The sequence below is a fragment of the Gallinula chloropus genome (assembly GCF_964237585.1).
Source record: "Gallinula chloropus genome assembly, chromosome: 1".
Lineage (NCBI taxonomy): Eukaryota > Metazoa > Chordata > Aves > Gruiformes > Rallidae > Gallinula > Gallinula chloropus.
The window spans coordinates 73,294,004-73,315,778 of record NC_140085.1 but is presented as its reverse complement, the minus strand read 5'-3'; the positions used below and the strand labels follow the sequence as shown (position 1 = coordinate 73,315,778).

Here is a 21,775-nt window from a genome sequence, read left to right as displayed (position 1 = left end):
AAGACAGGGATCTCCTGGAGAGAGTCCAGCGAAGGGCTACGAAGATGATTAAAGGAGTGGAGCATCTGCCCTGTGGGGATAGGCTGAAAGAACTGGGGCTGTTCAGCCTTGACAAAAGAAGGTTAAGAGTGGATCTTATTAATGTTTATAAATACCTGAAGTGTGGGACACAGGGGGCAATGGCCAGCCCCTTTTCAGTGGTCTGTGGGGATAGGGCAAGGAGCAACAGCTTCGAGCTGGAGCACAGGAAGTTCTGCACCAACATGTGGAAGAACTTTTTCCCAGTGAGGGTGACAGAGCCCTGGGACAGGCTGCCCAGGGGGGTTGTGGAATCTCCTTCTCTGGAGATATTCAAGACCCATCTGGACACCAACCTGTGTGACCTGCACTGGTCCAAGGGAACCTGCTTTGGCAGGGAGGTGGACCCGATGATCTCTTGAGGTCTCTTCTAATTCCTATGATTCTGTGATTCTGTGACTCAGTTCCACAGTGGTCCTATGCAGAGCCACAAAAGCAAGTATGTGAGAGGATCCCAGCACTCAGTGTCTTTCTAATTGCTGCCTCAGCAGTACTGTGGGTGAGCTGGAAGCAAAAGCCTCAGCCTACTGCTGTACCAAACATGCACAAGTGGTATTTATGCTTCTAGGTCCAATGTATAATCTCATATTTAGTGAGTTTCCTCCGGTGCTTTTTTTGAGGATCTTGAAGGTGCAGACTTGCTGAGGCCTCACACATATTTCTGTGCAATGAATGCTGTGGAAACATTCATCCTGGTTGGCGTTCAGGCTGGCTGAGATCTTTCCAACAGCCATAAATTTGGAGAGATTTAAGTCCCCTTCCTAATGTCTTATACTGCCCAATCTAGCATTCGCAGTATTTTCCATTGCTTTCTGTACAAACTGGATCAAAGCAGAAAGGATGCCTGTAGCTGATTGTCTGGGCTTTTCAGGAAAGAACCTATAGTTCATACAATAATCGAGCTAGCAATGGGCCAATATTTAGATTTACCAGCCCTGACAAGTTGTTTGCATCTTTAATTTGCTCAATCTGTTATTTCTTTTTCAGTAGCTAAACATCTTCATGTAGAAGTAGTCAGAAAATCCAAGCATGTTCCAGGCACTGAATAATTCTAAATATTTTATTTTTGTGTTGTAGGTTTGGTTGTAGCCAAAGACGTGGCATAGGTAGGTGCAGCTCCACAAAGGTCGCAGATTTTCTGCCTGTAGTAATTTCTCCACCTTTCTATGAATTCTGCTGACAGTGTGAGGGGCCGGCATGGCAGTGGAGAGGACCAAAGTGTATTATTAACATGAGGTATAGATACGGAGGCAAAAGTGAAGCAAAGCTACTGCATTCCTAATCTACTTCTCTTACATTTTGGACTACCAGTCATTAACAGCTGTAATTTGGCCTCCACCAGAAGGCAGACAAGAGCACTGGAATATTTTTGGACAGGCCAGTAAACTCCTCTTGGAAAAGTGCAACTACCAATCCTGCCTAGCTGCGGCAGATGACCAGACAGAAGCTATAGCAGCTACGGAGCTTTTCTAATTTGGACTGTTTACTTTGTTGTTAGAAATCTGATTGTGCTTAAACATGGAAGTTTTATTTGCCATGCAGCTTTGATGGATGGATGTAAAGTAAAATCTGGGAACCCTCGTGGTATAAATCAGCATATAACCTTTGACTTCAGTGGAGTTACTACCTGGGCCAGTTCTTGTTATTGTAACACAATTTTACAAATGACCTCACTTGAATGGTGGTTGTGCCTGATTTTCATGAGCAATCAATAGGAATACCTTCACTGAGCTCCAAAGGTCTTGTTTTCAGCCAATGCACAAAAGATAAAGTCCAGAACATTCTTAGAACAACCACACTTACACTCTTTTGCCCTGGTAGAGAAGGTGATGTCTTGGGACGTCAAGGCTGAGAAGACACATGTGGCTTCTGCACAGCATGGGTAGCTAGCTTGGTAGAAGTTGCAGAACTAGCTGCACTGGAAGTGCTTGATGGCATCGTTAAAAGTTTGGAGCTGAACCTCTTCAAAATATCCTGATACTTCAGCTGTCCACTAGTGCTGACACCCATCATGTTCCAAAGATTTTCAAACTAATAAAGAAGAAAAAGATTACTTTTGTAAATGCTAGTTTAAAAAAAACCCACAACCAATCAAAACAAAACAGAAGCCCCTTATGCTCTAAGGATATGACAAAACACATCAAAAATAAAGGGAGAGGATGACTTGGAATAGAAGTATTCCTAGGGCCCAACTTATTAAAAAAAAAATAAAGAAATAAAATCACAGCTTCTCTGCAGAAGTGTGCACAAGGCTGGGAAAACAATGAAAGAAGGATTTCTGCAGGACATTTTTTAATTGAATTGGGCCCTTAGTGTGCTGTTTAAACTATGAAACCCTGTGATTAGACACAGTGATTGAGCTGCTGTATAGAAGAATAACGCTTCAACATGAGATGTAAATCAAATACATGGTGCACCTGTATCATGGCTAAGTACCACTGAGGCAAATTTCTCATGCTATCAGGTGCACCTAAGTTATTGTACCATCTCAGGAGGCCATTAAGGTTCCTCAGTTATTGTATTTGCATCAACAAATTATTTCACCTGAAGGGCAAAAATGAATCAGCACAAAAGAACACAGCAGGAAGTCTTTGCAGCCTTTAGATTCACGTATAGTTACAATCTATGGCCAAGAGCCATACTCCTACAACCTATGGAAGACCTGGGTGCAGCTGCTGATACCCTTGCTTTGGCTGCCCATGGAGGTCCATGTGGAAGCTCAGCCTGATGCAGGGCAGGTAGCCCACCCTCCAGGCTATGTATGGAATTGTAATGACGAGGTTGGGCTGATTTTCTGTGGAACAGCACTTCAGTGCAGTGAGTGGCTGCACTGAATTAAATGGGACTACTCGTGATACAAGCTACTCATCAAAGCAAGGATTATCACAGCCTGCCCTTAAACGAGCTGCACTCATTTTGCGAGTGTTTCAAGAGTCATCAGTATGCCTTTTTAGGGTCTTCATTATTGATTTTTAATATAAATCTAATTGGGAACCTCAGATTGCTTTTGATTTGATCTTTTTCGGCAGAGACTTAAACCCTAAAGGAAACTAGTCACCTCTTTGATGCGTGTGCCAAGTTGCAGTCAAACTTCAAAGGGCAAAGGATACATTCCGATTTTCCTTTCAACTTTCCCCCATTGGCCTGGCTGCTACCACATTATGAATTATAAACAATTCTATTTTGTGCTCATGATTATACTCCACACTTCATATGAACATCTCAAAGTGTATTACAAACTTCAATTAAATAGAACAATGCCCTGATGAGCTGGGCTAGCTATAGTTAGAAGCTACTTCAACACCCAACAAAGTGTAGCCACTTGGGGGACTGCAGATAGTTCAAGCAAGTCAGGGGAGTTCAAGCAGAGAGGAAAAATGTGCCTGTGATCAGAAGGGGGCTGTCAGCCGGCAAGATATTAATCAACACCTTGCTTGCAGTGTATTTACTGTCCTTAGCCTTCTATGAAAAAGGTCACAGCACCAGAAATTCAGAAGACCAGGCAGCCAAACTTCGGGTAGAAATTCCTCATCCGCTACTTGATACAGATTCCAGCTGAGCCTTGCTAATAGCAAACAGTACGTGGCCATCATCCAGAAAAGGATAAAAGAAGGCATTTTCTGTGAAGTCATCCAGACTATGACTATTAGTAACACTTCTGTAACAACTCTGAGCAGTGACAACAGCCTGAACGACAGGGGTTTGGATTAGCAGTGGCAAACCCTGTACCCAGATTGGAAGGCTCTCCTGGGGCATCTTCATATAGATATACGTAGGCATATCTTTGAGAGGCCTGTCAAAATCAAAATATCTCTGGAGATACAGGGCTTGAGTCTCACTCACACAGAAGCTGCTGCTTATATAAATGAGGCTCCTCAGGCCTGCTTCTCGTTCCTATTATGGATGACAGTTTCTATCAAGATTTTTTTTTCTTCACTTGTCTGAGACTCTTTTTAAGTATAAAACAGCTCCTGTGTCCCTTCGCTGCTGCTTGAGTGTAAAGCAGACAGGATCTAGTCTGGAGGACTCTTCAGCTGGAGATGCTTGACTGACTGCTTCCAAAAAAAAAAAAGAGAAAAAAACCAAGAGACTTTTCACAGCTCGGGAAGGTGTGTGTTCTCCTGCCTCAGCCAGGGCTCAGCCACCGGCTCACCCTGGCAGTTCTGCTCAGCGGTTCACAGGGATGAGGAAAGAGTAATCACCACACTTTTATTTCTGATTTCACCGGGTGTTGAAGCTCCAGGTTCAAATCTGCCACTTGTACACGATACCTCATCAGAAGTCTGGCTACTAGGAATAGAGCACATGGGCCATTTGGGCTTTTTTTATCTGCTATTTTCAATGGGAAAGGTGGAACACATCTATATTATTTCTTTTTCCAGTGCTTTCCTCTGCAACGTTACAGATGCATGTAATGTACTGGTGCTTGATAATGTGGCACACCAAGCCACATCTTTGCTATGGTTACAAGCAAGCCCCACTCCTGTCTGCAATTTAGGATTATAGCAAAAAAATCCTGGTGGGAAGTACAGGGCCAAGAAATCTGAGGATATGTCTGAATGAGCAAAGTGCTCTGTTGTCTCTTCCTTCAGCTTGATGCCACACGGCATTGATGTAATCTTGAGCATGAAGGTTAGAGTGTGTTTAAGTAAAATCTGAAGTCTTGTAGTCAAGGTTCCCTCTGGTTTATTATTCACTTAGTCTCTGGGCTACGAAAAATCACATTGAACCAGCATTGGCAAAGGTAAAAAAAAATAAAAGGCTCTTTTCATTGTAAGTTCAGCAGAAGCATAATGTCATGAAAGACTGGCCTCCCACATTCCCCTGAGATTAGCACTGGGCTAATGGGGTGGTTTGTACTGCCCGTTCCATGTCATGACTTCAGTCACTCAAGCTAAATTCAAGGTTACATAAACTCGGCTGATGCTAATCTGGGGGGAATCTTTAACTCAGAAAAGTAGCTGAGAGGTGGCCGGGAAATGTCAAATGCCTGCCCCTTTCTTTGTCCAAGGAGGGCAGGACAAAATAGCTACCAAGAAGAAGGAATTTGCATTAGCTCCCCATGGAAGTACTTTTTATTCCACGCTGAGAAGGCTTTTTTCCCCGTCAACTGGAAGTGGATTAACTTAAAACTGAAAAAAGAAACTTTTAAAATAGCAAATATACAGATAAGGAGCTAGTGAAAGAGAACTACTGTGCTTTAAATTCACACCTTCACTATTAGTAATAGCATCTCCGTGACTTTGCTTTAGAAAGCCTGCGATTATTATAGTTCATACCCATACTCAGAGATAAGGAAAAAAAAATAATCATCTCCCACAAATGTAGCAACAAATGTTCATGGAAAGGCAGTCTTCAAATATTTTCGTGTTGACCAAGTTTTTAAACTACTTGCCTGTACACAACAGTAAGCAAACATGTGTCTCTAGCCATAGCCAGTTTACCCAATCGCACACTTACACTAACAAGCAAAATAATATCATTTTCTTACTTGTTCTTCAGTCAGCTGCTGAAAGTGTCGCTTACACATATCCCAGAACTCCTCTTTTGATACCGTATTATCTTTTGAAGAGTCAGTATCTTTAAACTCTCGTGCAGTTGTGTCGAAGCCAGCAGTCACTACTTCTGGTATCTGTGAGAGGATGCCTCTCTCTGACAGCTCCCGCGAAGATTTAGGCAGAATGACTTTTTGCCCTTCCTCAGTCTAGACAAAAAACATACACAGAGAATCAGTAATGGATCCCCTGAATAAATTATAAATCGCGGTGTGGCATTCAGCCAGTCGAAGAGGGAAACGTCCGTGGAGAAGGCAGCCTTGGAGATCCCGCAGGCAGTAAAACCTGCTTCCAGGAATTCTGGCTTGCACCACAAAAGAGAAAAGGGACTATGCAAGTAGTTAAGGGGGAAAAAAATAGACTCTCTATAAATGTGATCCAACTGGTGACAGGCCAACAAAAGCACAGGATTCCAAGACTGACCTAAACTTCTACAAAGGTCTAAAAAAATTGGGTGATCTTACAAAGAGGGCTATTCTGTTAATGCAGAGAAAAGGGAAGTGAGAGCTAACTAGCCCAAATATCCCAAACGTATTCTTCGCATCTGAATAGTCTTTAGCAAGCAGTGGAAATCTCTTTGATTGAAAAGGCACTTCAGTCCCCAGATGAAAGAGAGGGCAATTATTTCCCTTTCCCTTCTAAGTTCCAGGTATATTTACGGCGGTGCTTTTTAATCTGGTCACCCGCAGCAGGGATACCACGGCTAAATGATGCCGTTGAAGGCTGCAAACATACAGAATGTGGAAGGGGAGAGCAGAGAAGGGCTTGGGTACAAGTCTGTTAACGCTAGCACGAGATGTGCACAATCCTTTTTTTTTGTGATTTCAGTGGGTTGCTTTCAAATCTAACACTTTTAAAACCCACCGCCGGAGCTTGTTACTGACTAAACTCCCATTAGGCATGCTGCAGAGTGGAAATCCAGGCTTTGGGTAAACACAGTTGAAGGTCATATGGGAAGCAGAAATAAAAAGGACAACATACAGTTGGTCAGAATAAACTGCAGAGTGAAGCCCTGCTAGGCTTTGGTAGGGACATCCTTGAGAATGCCAAAAGTCTAAACGTGCGTGCAAAAGACTACATTTCATAAAGTTAAATATCAGTGAAACCTATTCAGCATTTACATTCTGCCTTCAGAATTAGCAGTAAACTTTGGGTTTTTAAAATGAAACCAAGTTTTACTTATAAAATTAGTCTCAGGGATTGCACAGTGTGGAATAATAATAATTTTTAAAAACAGCATCAGAATTCTGAAGAAGAAACTACTTATTTTCAGGAATGGAAGCCAGCTTTCCACCCACTGTACTGCCTAAACTAAATATGTAAAATATCTTGAAAGCAAAGTTTTCACAAACGCAAGTGGGAGCCAGTTTTACTATGGTTGTGGTAAGAGGTCCTGTTAAGAACAATAAAAAAATCATCATAATAATCTGATTTGGGTTCAAAGACATTTCTTTACAGCATGTTAAATGTTACTATCATATTTTATACCCCCATGTTTAAGTATATAAGCTTTGCCACCTTCTTGCTCCATGCAATATGAAATACCAAAAAAGAAACAGATGGCTTTTGGTCCTGCGCTCCTGTTTCCTTGTCACGTCTCACATGATCATTATAACTGGATGGAAAAGAAAATATGTTTCTTACAGAACTGCAAGAAACCTGCCTCCTAATCAGAAAAGGCTCCGCTATCTTCAGAGGCAAATAACCCTTTTCAGTATTAACCATGCTTTACATAAAAACTCAGACACAGGACGGGCATTACTGCTCCATCGTTACTGAGAGAAGAAACAGGAGACGTGGGATCGTGCGTGCAGGCGCAAAGTCGGGCTGCACCCGTCGTCAGGAAATTGAGACTGCTGGGCACAGCCGAGCGTGGGGCACACCTTCTGCCTGGCTGACATTACCACAACTAAAACGCACTGTATTGCTGCTTTTAATTATTTTAATGAAGCTAAAGACTTAGGGAAAGCGTTACTGCCCTGCGACCTTTTAAAGAAACATATTTTGCAAGTGCAAGCTTCCCTAATTTATTTAATTTCAAGAGCTTTTTGTTTATTGCATAAGACCTAATGCACTTTGATCTTAAAATGGTTAGGCAGCCAATAAAAAAAATAAATCACTTGTTCTTCTTGCAAACCACAGTCTGAAAACGAGAAAACCTTTTATACTCAGTCATTGCATTACATTTGTCTACCACATGCAGTCAGTACATTCAGTGTGTGCCTATGACTGTCACCCACAGCTAAAATAATGACCTTTAGCTGAAATAATGGAGCTGGACCCTAAAATCTCAGATGCTGGACTGGGCATCTGGGCATTTAGATGCTATTTCTGCATTTGAAACTAACCTTATGCACAGTGCGGGTGCGTTTCTTAGCTTTGCTGTATCTGACTTCAGTCTCATGAGTGGAACGGAGCAACAGGCACGAAGGTCCCTCAGAGCTAACTGTGCAGCATATGCCCCAGCAGAGCTTAGAGACCATTAATAGGAGAGTTTCCAGCTGGGCAGAAGACGGCTTACTTCTCCTTTAGTGATTTCCTGATATTCGCTGCCCTGTGCTCCACCGATCCCATCATGGTCTCTACGTGTATCACCCCAGAGCTCAGGGGCCAGGGCTCTGCTCCTGTTTCGTAGCTTCTCAGAGCACCGCATAGCCCCTGAGCAAAACCTGCCTCACACCACGGCCAAATGCCAGCTGCCACCATAGGCTGTGAAGTCCAGGTTGCCTGGACTGAGCTGTCCTGCTCATCTCTTCACAGGCTTTTTCACCCTTCCTAAAAGAATTTGATAGCACCTTGGGAGGACCACGTAAATCCACTTTCACCTCCTGCTCCCACCAAGACAGGAGAGGCATTATTAGAAGGTTTTTCTGAAGGGCCACCCTATGCAGCTCACTTGCTGTTCAAAGCAAGCAAGCAAGTAATTTTCTTCTTTAGAAAGTTCCTTGCACAGCCTGATGTCCTTTTCTATAAATGGCATAACTATGCTGATTAGTAATAAAAGAAGGCTCTGCCACCCACACCTGCTCAGCGAAGCTCCATTCCTGCAGCTCCTTCCTGTTTCTGGAAGATTTTTTCAATTAAGAGGAATTCTTAATTAGAAAGAAAATTGGTACAGCAAGACAAATTACAAGTTCTCTGGTCCTGTTCCCCACCCTGTCACAAGTATGACCGACCTCCCTTTCTGGGGAGGCTCAGAAAGCAAAGATCTTGGGAAATGGCTTGCACAAGAAGGCCCTTACATCTTCCCCTGAAAAAGGAGGCATTATCCTCTTTGTACGTGAGAATGACCTTTGCCAGAAGTAAACAACCTTCCAACCATTTACACAGCTTTAGAGGCTTCTGTGCTTGGCCCAGTGGCCCTCCTTTACCCAACAACACATATCTTCAAGTTGTTTTCCATAAATGCTCTTCCCTGAAGATGTGTGAAAGCAGGAGAGTTAGTTGTCTGAGCATGGACTGGGGTGGAAATACCTCTTCTTCTCATGTTCACATAACCAGTAATTCATCAGCCAGCCTCTTCTCACTCTCAGTCACAGCACTATAAAGAAGCTTCTATTTTATCCCTGGGTTACAAGTGGAGCTGTATCCTCATCTGGCAGCGATCAGTCTAGCTCCATTAACCTGAGTGCTGATTTACGCCTGCTGAGGATACGATAGCTGGCGTGCAAAAGGAGCTTGCAATAATAAAGCCAATTATAAATAAAAGATGAAAATTCCACTGAGGGTCATTCTGTAATGTACCATTTTCCTTTTGACCAAGTGTTTGCAACAGACAGATTCAAATTTTCAGGTCACATCTGCAGGATAAGATACTCTTAGCAGTGTTTAGAATATGGAGTGGTATACAATAGTTTGACAAAATGATATGACACAATGAGCCAAAAGTGGCCCACACGCCAATCTCTCCTTGTCTAGAAAAAAGCCACATTCCTCTAAATGTAATTAAAATCTCTATTGTATTAGATAACTATGAAATATTAAGCATAGGTAGAAGTGGGTAAAAGAAGCAGGAGCCCCAGTGAAGCTTCCCTGCTCTTCTGTCTCTCCAGCAGTGCCTGACCCATCGGCCATACACCTTCATGGTCTAATACTGTGTCCCTTACTTTCCACTATCCCTACTTTCCCCTTTTCCTCTACTTTCAGTAAATACAGAGTGAAAGACTTCCACCCCAAGGAAAAAATCTGCCATTTTAAAACTTGTTTAGACCCTTTTTTATATTACTCAGAACACAGAAGGAAAGGGTGATACAGCTTTGGGAAGCTTGCCAATGGGAAGCAAATAGCAGAAACTAGTCCTGGACCTCAGTCTGGGGCTGGAGGTATGGTTCTCACAGCACCAGGCTTCAAACAGTGGTGTGAACTTGCTATACTGGGAGGAATCATTTCATGGGTGCTGGTCCAAGGAGAAGCAGAATGCTCTCTCTGTCAAGGAAGAGTATCAAGGGTGGACGAACAAGCCTGCAGTTTTGCAGGCAGGTTGATTAGACAGAACTGGCTGAAAACAGAGTGCACTCAGCTGGTGAAGGCAGTACTCTGCAGCATGAGACAGACTGCTGAGAAACTCAGAACAGGAAGCTAATCACAGACAAAAATGGAGAATTTAGCGTGGAAACAGAAAGTTCAGGATGAAGCTAAATCAAATGCCAGATTTCATATTTGAATGTTCTGCAAATTTTTCTGCAAAGAAGTCCTGGAAGTCATTCTGATTTCAAAATGTCATCATTTTAGATAAAATCACATGTTAAAATATCACCAAAGTTTGCTGAAGATGTTTCTATTCACTCCAGTAATCCCCTTTGTCCGCTGAAAGACACACGTCAGCCAACCCATCGTTAGCTCAGTTCTTGCCTTTGAATGGGCACAAGTGATGATCTGTCCCTTCTCTCTGTCATCTCCTCAGCCTGACCTGCTGTCTTTCTACTCACTGCTGGGCTTGACAGGTGAAGTTTTACTACACTTGCAGCAAATCACTCAGCACTCTGGGCTCCAGAAGGGCTAAGCAGCAAACTGTTTGGCCCTGATCCTAATCCCTGCTTTCCCCACATGCGCCCCACTACACCCCACTATCATGCTGCTCCTGTATGGACCTGGTGCTGTTCCAGACTGGATAGGGATGCCACAAACTACTGCTTTTAACACATTTTCCCCCTTCCATGTCTGAAATAGCTCACAATGGGGAAGGACATGTGAGTGCATTTTCTTTTGTTTCTTTTTTTGGCGGGGGAGGCAGTATGATTTCCAAGCGCAGCTTTCATTAGGCTGAACTGCATTAGCCACTCATTTTAATGCAGAAGAGCTCCACTCCGGCCTTATCAATCACCAGACTGGCAGGTCAGTGATGCATATGCCCAGCTCCAGGTTCTGGTCTTTTACAACTATTCTCAGAGCATCTACTGGTGGTTAATAGCATCCTACCGAAGACGATGTCTTCTCTGTCTCCTTCCTCAGCTCTTCTGCAGTCGGTTAACAACAGTCAAGCTAAGTGCCACAACGTTGGTTCTTCTCAATATTGCCTAAAATACTTGACATTTCTTTAATTCTATTTTTGTAGAGAATAGCCCCATGGCTCTACAGAGCATCCTGCTCATATACATGGGTAGCATGTATTCTATAGAGTCTATCAGAATCTAAAGCTCATCAACATATGTCAAAGCCATCAAAAGATCCACGTGACATTTAGAAATAATTCTGTAAGATTTTGTTTTCATCTCCCCTTATTCAACTGCTTTCTAAGGAAAAAATACAACTTAAACCTGTATGGCTTTGGGGTTTGTGAATGTTTGCCTTTGTGGCTGTGGGTTTTATTTATGAGGTGCCATTTGAGACAAAAGTCATCCCAGGCTCATACTTTACTAGTTCAGTAAATTTTCCATACTTTAATGATCAAGCAGCATGCTTTACTTGTTACTTTTTAATATACTTCAGTGATCAAATTGTATAGCATAATGATCAGTTTTCCTAAGGTGCCTGAGTTGCGTACCTCATTAATTTAGATACATACTTTTACAGGCCAAAATTGTAGCGTGTTTGGATGAAGTGAATAATTTAACAACCAGGCTTCTCTCAGAACCTGCACAGGAGCCCGGGAATATGTGTGAACCCAGGGTGGGATGAAATTGCAAAGGCGTGGGAAATTTTGGGTTGAACCCAAAATGAAAACGTAAGATTTGAGAGCATCTGGAAGCTGAACTAGCACTGTGAACCTGGTTTGTATTTGTTTTGTCTTTTCAGAATGTTCCCTTGTGGATTAATTTGAGATTTTAATGATGGATTTATCCCTTCCACAGCACAGAAAACTATTCAAGGTGAACATTCAATATTGAAAAAAGCAGTACAGCCTCCAGTCCTGTCACAGACTGAGTACTCCCTGAAAGACTTGGAGGAAGCTTACTTTTTTGATAAGTTGAGGTGGAAAGCATTCTTGGTCTTGGTGGGCCAACTGTTAGAGACTTCATGTTAAAAAGGACGCTCTTGAGGAGTTTGATCACAGGAACTGTGCAGCTTGTCAAGTTGTTAAGGAGGCTTAGCACCCCTTTTGAGGATGAGAAGACCTTACAGCAAAACCTCCCCTAACAAAAGCAGGTACCTAATCTAAAGCTAGCACAAAAAGCTTGCTGATGGGTCAGTATTACAGCACACAAATGCATTCTTAAAATAATGATACAGATATGTTATATTTCCTGCAATCAGCCTTCGTGCTGGTATGATTCAGTCGAAACGTCTTGGATTTATATCAGCATAAAAGCAGGAATGGGGGAAATGCGACATTTTCCACCCTATACAAATTATTCCACTGTTTCACACTTGAGAACAATGTAATCTATTATATCTGTTAAGATTGCATTTTAATTTTAATAAGCTGAAAATATAAATATTTAAAAATCTCCAACTATTTTTTAAATAACTATAATTAAATGTAGTCCTGCCACTAAGGACAAAGTAACAGTTGCACTACTATAAATATTAATGCTAAATTTACAGAGAATAAAATACGTTTAAGCAACCTTATAAAATTTTGAATAAAGCTACACTTATAATAAGCTGTTTGGTAAAGCTATGCCTATTGGTAAGTGACATGCATAGATGAAGTCTCCAACCTGTCACAACAGCCATTACAAGCCTTCGGAGCTGTTTATGGGTCCTCCTTCATTCCAAACCTGTGGTTCCCTCCTCCTCCTCCTCTCCTGCATCACTCAAGCCCTGCGATTATTTGAAGCCTGACAGACTTTGAGTCGGGACATGAAGAGGCTGAGGCAGATCTCACTGCTTTTCCAGCTTCTACTTTATGACACAAGATTTAATCACCATATAGCTCTATACGGATTTGTTTAGCACAACATTCTATTATCGCCATGGCAATAAAGTGGTAGGCTTTTTATATGTTTTTCCATTGGGTGATGATTATTATTTTTCTCATTTTATTTGTGCTTTGAGCATATACTTTTGAAAATGAAACATAGTTACTACTTAGAACATAAGATGCAAGTTAATACTCTTTTTTTTTAATTCTTTATTTTTTTTTAGAAATGCTTTTTATCCAGCTAGTAACCAGCTTTCACATCCTTAGCCAAGCGCAGAAATGAGCTGTAAGGTTATGTCATTTGAACTCCTACACCCTCAGATCTGCTCATACCCGCTCCCTGCTGCGTGAGGCAGACTGAGGGGAGAAGCCAGAGGAAAGGGAAGGATTGACATTAAAATAGTCCAGAGACACCTTTTACTTACACCTTTTGATAATGTTCCTGTTACTTAAACAGTAAGGATTGCTGCACTGACAAAAGGAAGTGATCTTTTCCCTGCAGTCTGCAGCAAGGGAATGAGTCCGAGTGAGGCACTATGGCCACAGACCTCTGCCACAGAGAAACAGCAACCCTAGTTTTATTGGAGTTGTTGCGACTCGTGTATTCAGAGCATGAGAAGACTCTGTCCATGGCTTCAGTCACTATTTTCTCTGTTCCTAACTAATCTCTGTATTTAACCTTGCTACATCTACGCTGCTATTGCTGTTTGTCACGAAGAAGCGGTGGGCTTCCCACTCTGCTCACTTTCTGGCCAGCCCTTGCCAGTCCAACTAAGCATGTCAGGGACCACTGGGCATGTTTGAATATCCCACATCCTATGTCACTTCTTTGAGGCAATCTGTCTGTATCCATAGTCATGCTTTCAGCTTGCCACATGGGCAGACCAAATTAAACACAAGCGCAAGACTTAACTTCTGAGAGCACTTTGTCAGGAGACAAGGGCTTCAGAGTAGTTCAGCCAAGAAAGACATGTGAACCTGCATGCTCACTTCTACCATATCAGATCATACCTTTCCAAGAAGTACATTATAGCCTGGTAGCTCTTCTTACCTCTACGAGATGGTCTATGCTTTTCAAGGAAAACTCTCCAGTCTGCTGTGAAGTCCTCACAAAGATTAAGGCACTTGAGAAGGTGCCTGAACTGCTTGTCTGATAATTTAAAGCAGAAGTGGTCAAGTACTTGTCGAAATTCCAGTGCTTTAATTACTCCAGTGTCTTCTTTATCAAATAGAGAAAATGCCTGAGTAGCAAGAGTTCAAATTATTTAAGCCAACTTAGGCATTCCAAAAGAGGAGACATTTTAGCAACCATTTAGCAGTTCAGGTGGAAATGCCTGAGACCCATATGCCTTTTACTTGCAGGTATCTTATGCAAGAAGAAACAAAACACATTTCTCAGAACCTTACTTAATCTGAAGCTTTCCTTTCTTTTAAAAATGAGATGCAATTGTTGAAATGAGCCCAAAATAGCCCGTCTTTCTGTACTGCATATAAATATAGATATGGAAATAAACAACAACCTACAGTGAAAGCAAAAAGGCATTATATCAAATATCCAAACATTCCAGAAAAGGTAGTTGTTAAAACAAGAGAGGAAACAAACAAAAATACTTAAGGGCTGCCTTAAGCTCATCCTCACTAGGTCTGGCTCATCCTGAAGGGTTACTCGCTGTCTTCTGATCCTCCCTTGCACAAAATGCCCAACCTGTTATTTATGGGAGTTTTCCAAAAGTTTCCCTTTGGAGAAACAGACCAGGACTAGCACAGTTGCAGCAGAAGGCATGCAAGACAGTAGTCTAGATGAATGGCAGAAATACCAAGAAAAGCTGTCGGTCACATCCACTCTTATTCTGCCTGGCCAATACGAACTTACCATTTCCCCTTGGTTTATTCTGCCACTTTATTTATGATGCTGAGCATATAAATCACTGATTCCATAAATGTATATTAATACTACACCTTTCAAAACATCAGGTTAAAGTCCTATTAATCATCTAACTCTATAACATATTGGTGTAATACAGAAGTTTTTGGTTTAGTGTTAGAACTGTTCTAAATAATGGGTTTAAAAATGCGTATTTTAATGTACATAAAACAATGTCTACTGGCAAAACAAATGCTAACATATCCAAAGGAAATTGGAAAGGAATCCTCTGATCACTGAAGAGGATTCTGTAACTTCTTAATAAGCATCTTTGCTTACACACTTAAAGTCTTAGAGGGAAAACAAAGCATTGAGAATGTAGTAGGCATTGTACTGAGTATGGTGAAAATGAATGGGAAATTATTATACTGACAGAGATGGCGAAACCTATGGTGGAGCAGGTGTCCCCCTGCAGCCCATGGAAGATGATGGGGAGCAGACACCCCCACACTGGAGTGGGTGCAGACATATGAAAGACAATTAACCACATTGGAACAAGCTCCTGGCAGGACCTGCAGCTGGTGTAGAGAGAGGCCCGCACCAGAGTAGGTTTGCTGAGGGGGAAGTTGTGACTCCATGGGGTACCAGGCTGGAGCATTCTGGGCCTGAGAGACATTTTATGATTCTATGACTGTACCCCATAGCAGTGACCCATGCTGATGCAGCAACCCATGCTGATGCAGCTGGTGAAGAGCTGAAGCTCTGTGGGAAAGGACTCATGTTGGAGAAGTTCATGGAGGACTGTCTCCCGTGGGTGGAACCCCATGCTGGAGCAGGGGAAGGGTGTGAGGAATGCCCCACTAAGAAGGAAAACAATTTATAAGGAACTGACCAAAACCCCCATCCCCCTTCCACACCTCCCCCTCCCAGCCCCCCCACTATGTGGGGAGAAGGAAGCAAAATCATGACTAAAGTGAAGTCTGCTAAGAAGGAAGGGGTGGGGGGAGGTACTTTAAAATCTGGTCGCTCTTCTTATCACCTGACTCTGGTTTCACTGGAGGTGTGTGTAGTGTAATACATTAGGTGCTTTTTTATTTTTTTCCTTTTTAGTCCATGTTGAGTCCGTTTTGCCTGTGACACTGATTGCAGAATGATCTCTCCCGGTCCTTGTCTCAACTCCTAAGCCTCTCAGTATATATTTCCTCCCCTGTCACGCTGAAAAGGGGAGTTGTAGAGTGACTTCGGTGGGCTCTGACCTCCACCCAGGGCCAAACCACCACACTTTTTAAAGAAGAATTTTGTTATGAGCTGATGTCTCTAGAGTCACATAGACGGCAGCAATTATTACTCAAAAAATGGCTCTGAAGAAAACTAAGGAGTTCCTTATTTTTTCATGTAAGGGGAATGAGAACAAGTTCTTTTTTTTATAGCATGGTGGACAAAATCTGGCTCTCCATGGAAAAAAAATCCCTTGGTCCCTGAAGTTACATTAACATCCAAATGGTATCCTAAAAGACTAAATGGACGATTTGTTCACACCAAAAGTCATTTTCAAATCATACCCTCAGCATACCAAACTGTGACCTTCTCCATTCCCAAGACACACAGCAATGAGAGGATAGATATTGTCTACTATTAAAATTTAACAAACACTAACCTGTGTTACTGAATTTATCTATTTCTTATTTCAATAATGCAGAGCACAGGAAGGATTTTTTTTTTCCCTTACTATGAAAAATGCAAAGTGTTTATATAAATATTTCAGCATCCTGTTCAATAGCTAGTCTATCTGGCCAAAAACAGCATCATGACTCCAGTAAGTTTACAAATGTCACAGAAGTCTTCAAATAGTGTGAAAAAAGATTTCTGTAAAGACTCAGAAACTCTCAAGGTACTATTTTTTAGGTGCTTGTACCAGTGACATCACTAGTGACATCTTCTTTGGAAGCCTGTGCTATTATGAACTGCAGGACAGAGTCCACAGATTGAGATTTCAGGAAAGCAGCCATCAATTACAGGGAATTTCTCCCCGCCTGGTCTTGCCAGTCACTGCTCCTTTCCCCTCCTTTGTGCGTGCAGCAGCTATCCCATGACACACACACACACCTCATCAGGCTTTTGTCATTTTGAAGTCCCCTGTCCTGGGTCATTGGACAGGTAGTCAATTACTAGCTTTGACAAAAGGCAGACAGGAGGATATGGGGATAGCCAGACCATCTTTGTAGGCATAAGGCTGCCCCTAAAGCCATGAGCTTAAACTGGGCCTGAAGGTACAGGTGCAGTAGAGTTCTTTGTGATAGGAACATTCCTTCAAGGTCTTTTTGATTTTTCCTTCCCATGCTTGAAAACAATCTCACTGTCACATCAGAAATTACGTAGTCTAGAGGCTACTGCATTTCAGTAGGCTCCAACACAATAGTCTAAGACTGCTTAGTGTACAGTGGGATTTTTTGGGAGGGGCTTTCAGCATTCTAGGGAGAAGTGGTTACTTTTATTGTTCTCTTCTTACAGGTGGGAAAACCAGAAAACTTGCCGCTCAACAGTTAGTGCACCTTATCTGTCTGTGTCAGGGCCAGAAGTGGCCAAGAGCATCAATGGAGAGAGGTGCAGAGCCCCAGCTGACCAGGGCCAACTTCTGCAGCCACGATAATATGCCCACATCTGATCAAATGTCTGTGCCCCCAGTTGCCACATGATCCTTTCATCTCACGCTGATGAAACCATAATGCCTGCCTGCATTAGCACGTTATATCCACACATAATAAGTCTCAACTTAGGAAACTCAACAGAGTTCTTGGAAAGACATGAGGAATTTACATGCTCCGGACAAAATTCAGACTACTGTAGGAGGAAAAGGGGCTTGGGGAAGAGAGAAAGGTCCTGATAATTTGCTATTTGCTTTGTCCTTTCCAATCCTTTTCTTCCCAAAACCTCTAGTCTTGATTTGATATGCTTGTTTTGTGGAGTTTCCAGATTACAATCAATTAAAAGTCTGCAGTTGTCAGAAGATGCTATTTCTACACAGGCCAAGGCTGTTGGCAGCATTCAATTAATAGCAGAAAAGTGATGTAGCCTTTGGGTTAGTCCCCAGCCAGGCGGGGGTGGGGGGGGAAGAAGGGATTAAAATGCAATGACCACATGAAACTTACCTTATACAACAAATCATAAGATAATGGAACTGTTTCTTTTCTGTTAATTAGGGTCTGTTGTGAGCTGAGCGCTGCAAAGCTTGCAGGTGGTGCAGCCTGCTTTTGTCTCTGTTGGTATTTAGATGCTCTGCCATCATCAATTGCTCTCAGGAAATCAAAATAAGAGAGCTTGCTGTCATGAATGCTGATTCCTAAACTAAGGGAAAAACAGAGAATGAGATATCAATGATTTTAAATATCTCACTGTTGTCTGTACTGATTAATTGTTATGATGTATTATTTGTACTGCAGCAGCACTTCAGGGTATGCTTGTAATGTCAGTGTATCCTGTTAGTTTCAGCCCAAACTCCTTCTCGGGTCTAAGCCACCAGTCCTCAGTGGCTCCTCTTTGAACTGGCAACTTGTCAAATGTGGGATCCTCTAGGGATTGACACTGGATCCAACACTAAAATCTTTGTAAGTGATCTGGATGATAGCATCAGGTGCATCTTGATGAAGTTTGCAGATGATGCCAAACTGAGCAGGGAAGTAGATATTTCTGAAGAGAGCACCACTCTGTAGGAAGACCTGGATAGGCTTTCAAGAGTGGGCTAACAAGAACCTTATGAAGTTCAACAAGAACAAGTGTAAGGTCTTGCACTTGGAAAAACATAATCCAGGAGTGCAGCACAGACTGGGATCTCCCTGGATAGAGAACAGCTCCATGGAAAGAGACCTGTGGGTCTTGGTGAACAACCACCTCATTATGAGTGATCACAGTGCTGACAAGGGTATCAACAAGGATATCACCAACAGAGAGAAAGAAGTCATTATCCCGCTCTACTCAGTGCTTGTCAGGCAACACTTGGAATACTGTGTTCAGTTTTGGTCCCCACTATACATAAAAGATGTGGACAGGCTGCAGAGGGTCCAGAGAAGGACCATCATGATGATCGAAGGGCTGTTAAGCCTGCCATATGAGGAAAAGCTGAAAGAATTGGGTTTGTTCTGCCTTGAGAAAAGAAAGCTTAGGAGAGACCTCATCACCATGTTCCAGTACTTAAAGGGTGGTTACAAAGAAGATGGAGACTCCTTTCCTTTGAGGAGTCACATGGAAAAGCTGAGGAGTAATGAGTACTCCTGGGGACATGCCTATTGGACTGTAGAGGAAAATTTTTCACAATAAGAACAATCAGTCATTGGAATAGTCTCCCCAGGGATGTGGTGGATTCCCCAATATTGGACATGTTCAGCATTTGCCTGGATGGGGTGCTGGGCTATCCTGTCTAGATAATGCTTTTGTCTAAGCCTGGTATCCTATGATTCTATGAATCTGATCAATTAGATGCAGCCACACTCTCAGATGCCAATCCAGGTCAATCTTGAGATGCTCAAGAGGAGACTTGTTTTAGCCAGGGCCCAAGTGCACAACCTTCCAGTCCATCAGCATTAATTTTGTGCTTTATAAGCACATACTATTTTGATTTCAACCTACTGCAGAGCTTACCATCCCCAGTTTGACCAGAGGATCTGTAAGTTGCCAACCTTGTCTTTGAATGTCCTTTTCATGTCACAGTGTAAACACAGTCCAACAGACTGTTGAGGGGGAGATGGTCCTTATCCTAAGTACTGGTACATTACTCTGACTTTCTGCTGCACAAAACCACCTTTGATACTGATGGGCTGCTTATGCCTCCCAGTATATTGTGATCGTTAACAATTCTGAGAGAACACAGCAGAACTACACACAACCTGGTGTTACCAGGGATGAACTGGGACATTCGGTCCCATCCTGTGATTCATTGCATGGATGTACCAGCACAGGTCTATACCCACCCACAACTCCGTGGCATGGGAGGAAATCAAACCAGGTTCCATATCATGCTTCTGCTCATGCTCGGGATAGAAGGGATTGCCTTCCCTCTGAACCTGTGCTCCACTCTGCAGGCCACTAGGGAAGTGTTTTACTGGTAGCACTCAGCCTCACTGTGTCTCAGGCACTGGCCCTCCCTCGTTTGGTGTTTCTACTGAGCTGCACGATTGGGCTGGCACGTTTGGACCAGCACGTTTGGGCCAGCAGCTGCTGCTGCCGTTGACTGACGGCACGCTGTGTCCAGGGAGGATTTCTCTTCTGATCACTCGTGGTCAGGCTGCACCTGGGAGCCCAGCCCACGGGCTCTGCAGGCTGCACTCCTGACTTGCCGAACTTCTGTCTGTCAGATAAAACACCTGCTGGGTAACAGACACCAGGGGATATCATCTTCTGTCGCATCGGAAATTCAGTGGGTTACAGAGCTGACTATGGATAGCTCCAGGTAACAACAGTGAATATATTTTTACATCAAATATCAGCACAGGGAAATACAAGATCTTGCATATAATTTGGGGATGTTTTAAGCTTTTTTTTTTTTTTTGCAGAGGACTTTGTCACCAAGATAAATTAATTTTTATTCAAAGATGTTTTGCTGTAAAAAGGTTGAAATTAAAGCAAGCTTCACATATGCAGAAAATATGTGAAATAAGTTTTATTTAGCACGAAAGACTAAGTAAGACGAGATAAATAGCACTGTTACATGAAAAGCTGCTTTCCTCTAATGTCCTGTGATTTGTGACCACTTAAGGAAAAGACTTCAACCCCATCTAATGAGCCTGTAGAGTTCACCACCACAAGAGATACCATAGCAGGGACTTGTTCTACTCTCTCTCACCTGGTATAAAGCCAGTGCAGTCAGTTTATGGAATTTCCCACCACTGAAAGACAATCAGAGAACCTCCACACTACAGTACAGGTTGGATGTTTTTGATACAGTTCCATTGGCTCCCATGGAATTATTACAGATTGACATTTACAGTTACCATCTATGGAGAGGTTTTTAATAGACTTTAATAATTTTATAGCCGATTATCAGAACTATAGATGCTTCACACAGATGTGTTGAGTAGACAACTCCAATGCTGCAGGAGAAAGGTTGGACTTTTTTCAGTCTTGCCTCCAGCTTTTTTGTTAGAATTAGGGTCAAGGCAAGTCCTAGAGAGCCAAGACTTGACAGAGGATATTGCCCCACCACCACACAACCCTGATTTTCTTATTTAAAACAGAATTACTGTAACATACTTTTATAATCTGTTTCCACAGTAAATCACTGGGGACCAATGCCTCAGCTACCAGTCACCAGAATATCCAGTTTCAAGAATGTCTAATTAATGGGGAGAGCCAGTAAAACAAAGAGGAAGCTTTATAAAACAGGCTGGAAAAGAAATTAACTATAGACCCCATATCTGCTAGTAAGAAAAAAAATATTCAAGAGCCCTGATTTTGCATCTTGCAGCTGCACAGCACTCCCACATACTACCCGTGTCAAGCTGGCTCCAATATTGGAGACAGTGTGTGGAAAAGGAAATAATCAACACCATTTCAGCGGAGAAATAAATTGCCAAGTGGGCATTAAAATTTTAGTAATAAAACTAAATGCATATGCTAATCTACTCTGTATTATTTAGAAAAGACTATTTTGGATCAAGAAAGGAATAATCTGCACAAAATTACAATGAATGGAGGTGTTTATCATCAAGAGGTCTTTGAGAAAGAAACAAGCAGCAGATTCCTATTAAGGTTTCAATTCACAAAAAAGTTGATCACCCAATTAAAGGTGAACTGTGAAAGGACTTCGTTAATTTTATTAAAAAAAAAAAGAAAAGAAAGGAAAGAAAATTAAAAGGAGCCTGGTCTGGCATGATCTGGAGAACAAAACCCAGTTCTGCAGGCATATGAATTTTGGGGCCGTTTGGTGCAGAGAACCCCAGCTACCTAATGTCAGAGGAGGTCCTTTGTGTTCTTCAGCCTCTA

General features: G+C 42.3%; 1 protein-coding gene across 1 annotated transcript in view; it reads right to left on the bottom strand.

Moving 5' to 3' along the window:
* Positions 1-21,775, bottom strand: part of EFCAB6 (EF-hand calcium binding domain 6) — a gene marked incomplete at both ends in the record, with an annotated part of 113,958 nt that overhangs the window by 8,393 nt on the left and 83,790 nt on the right. Inside the window, 4 exon segments of the mRNA XM_084268656.1 lie at positions 5,570-5,782; positions 6,932-7,026; positions 13,988-14,177; positions 17,950-18,145. Of these exon segments, the coding sequence (XP_084124782.1) occupies positions 5,570-5,782; positions 6,932-7,026; positions 13,988-14,177; positions 17,950-18,145 (694 nt within the window).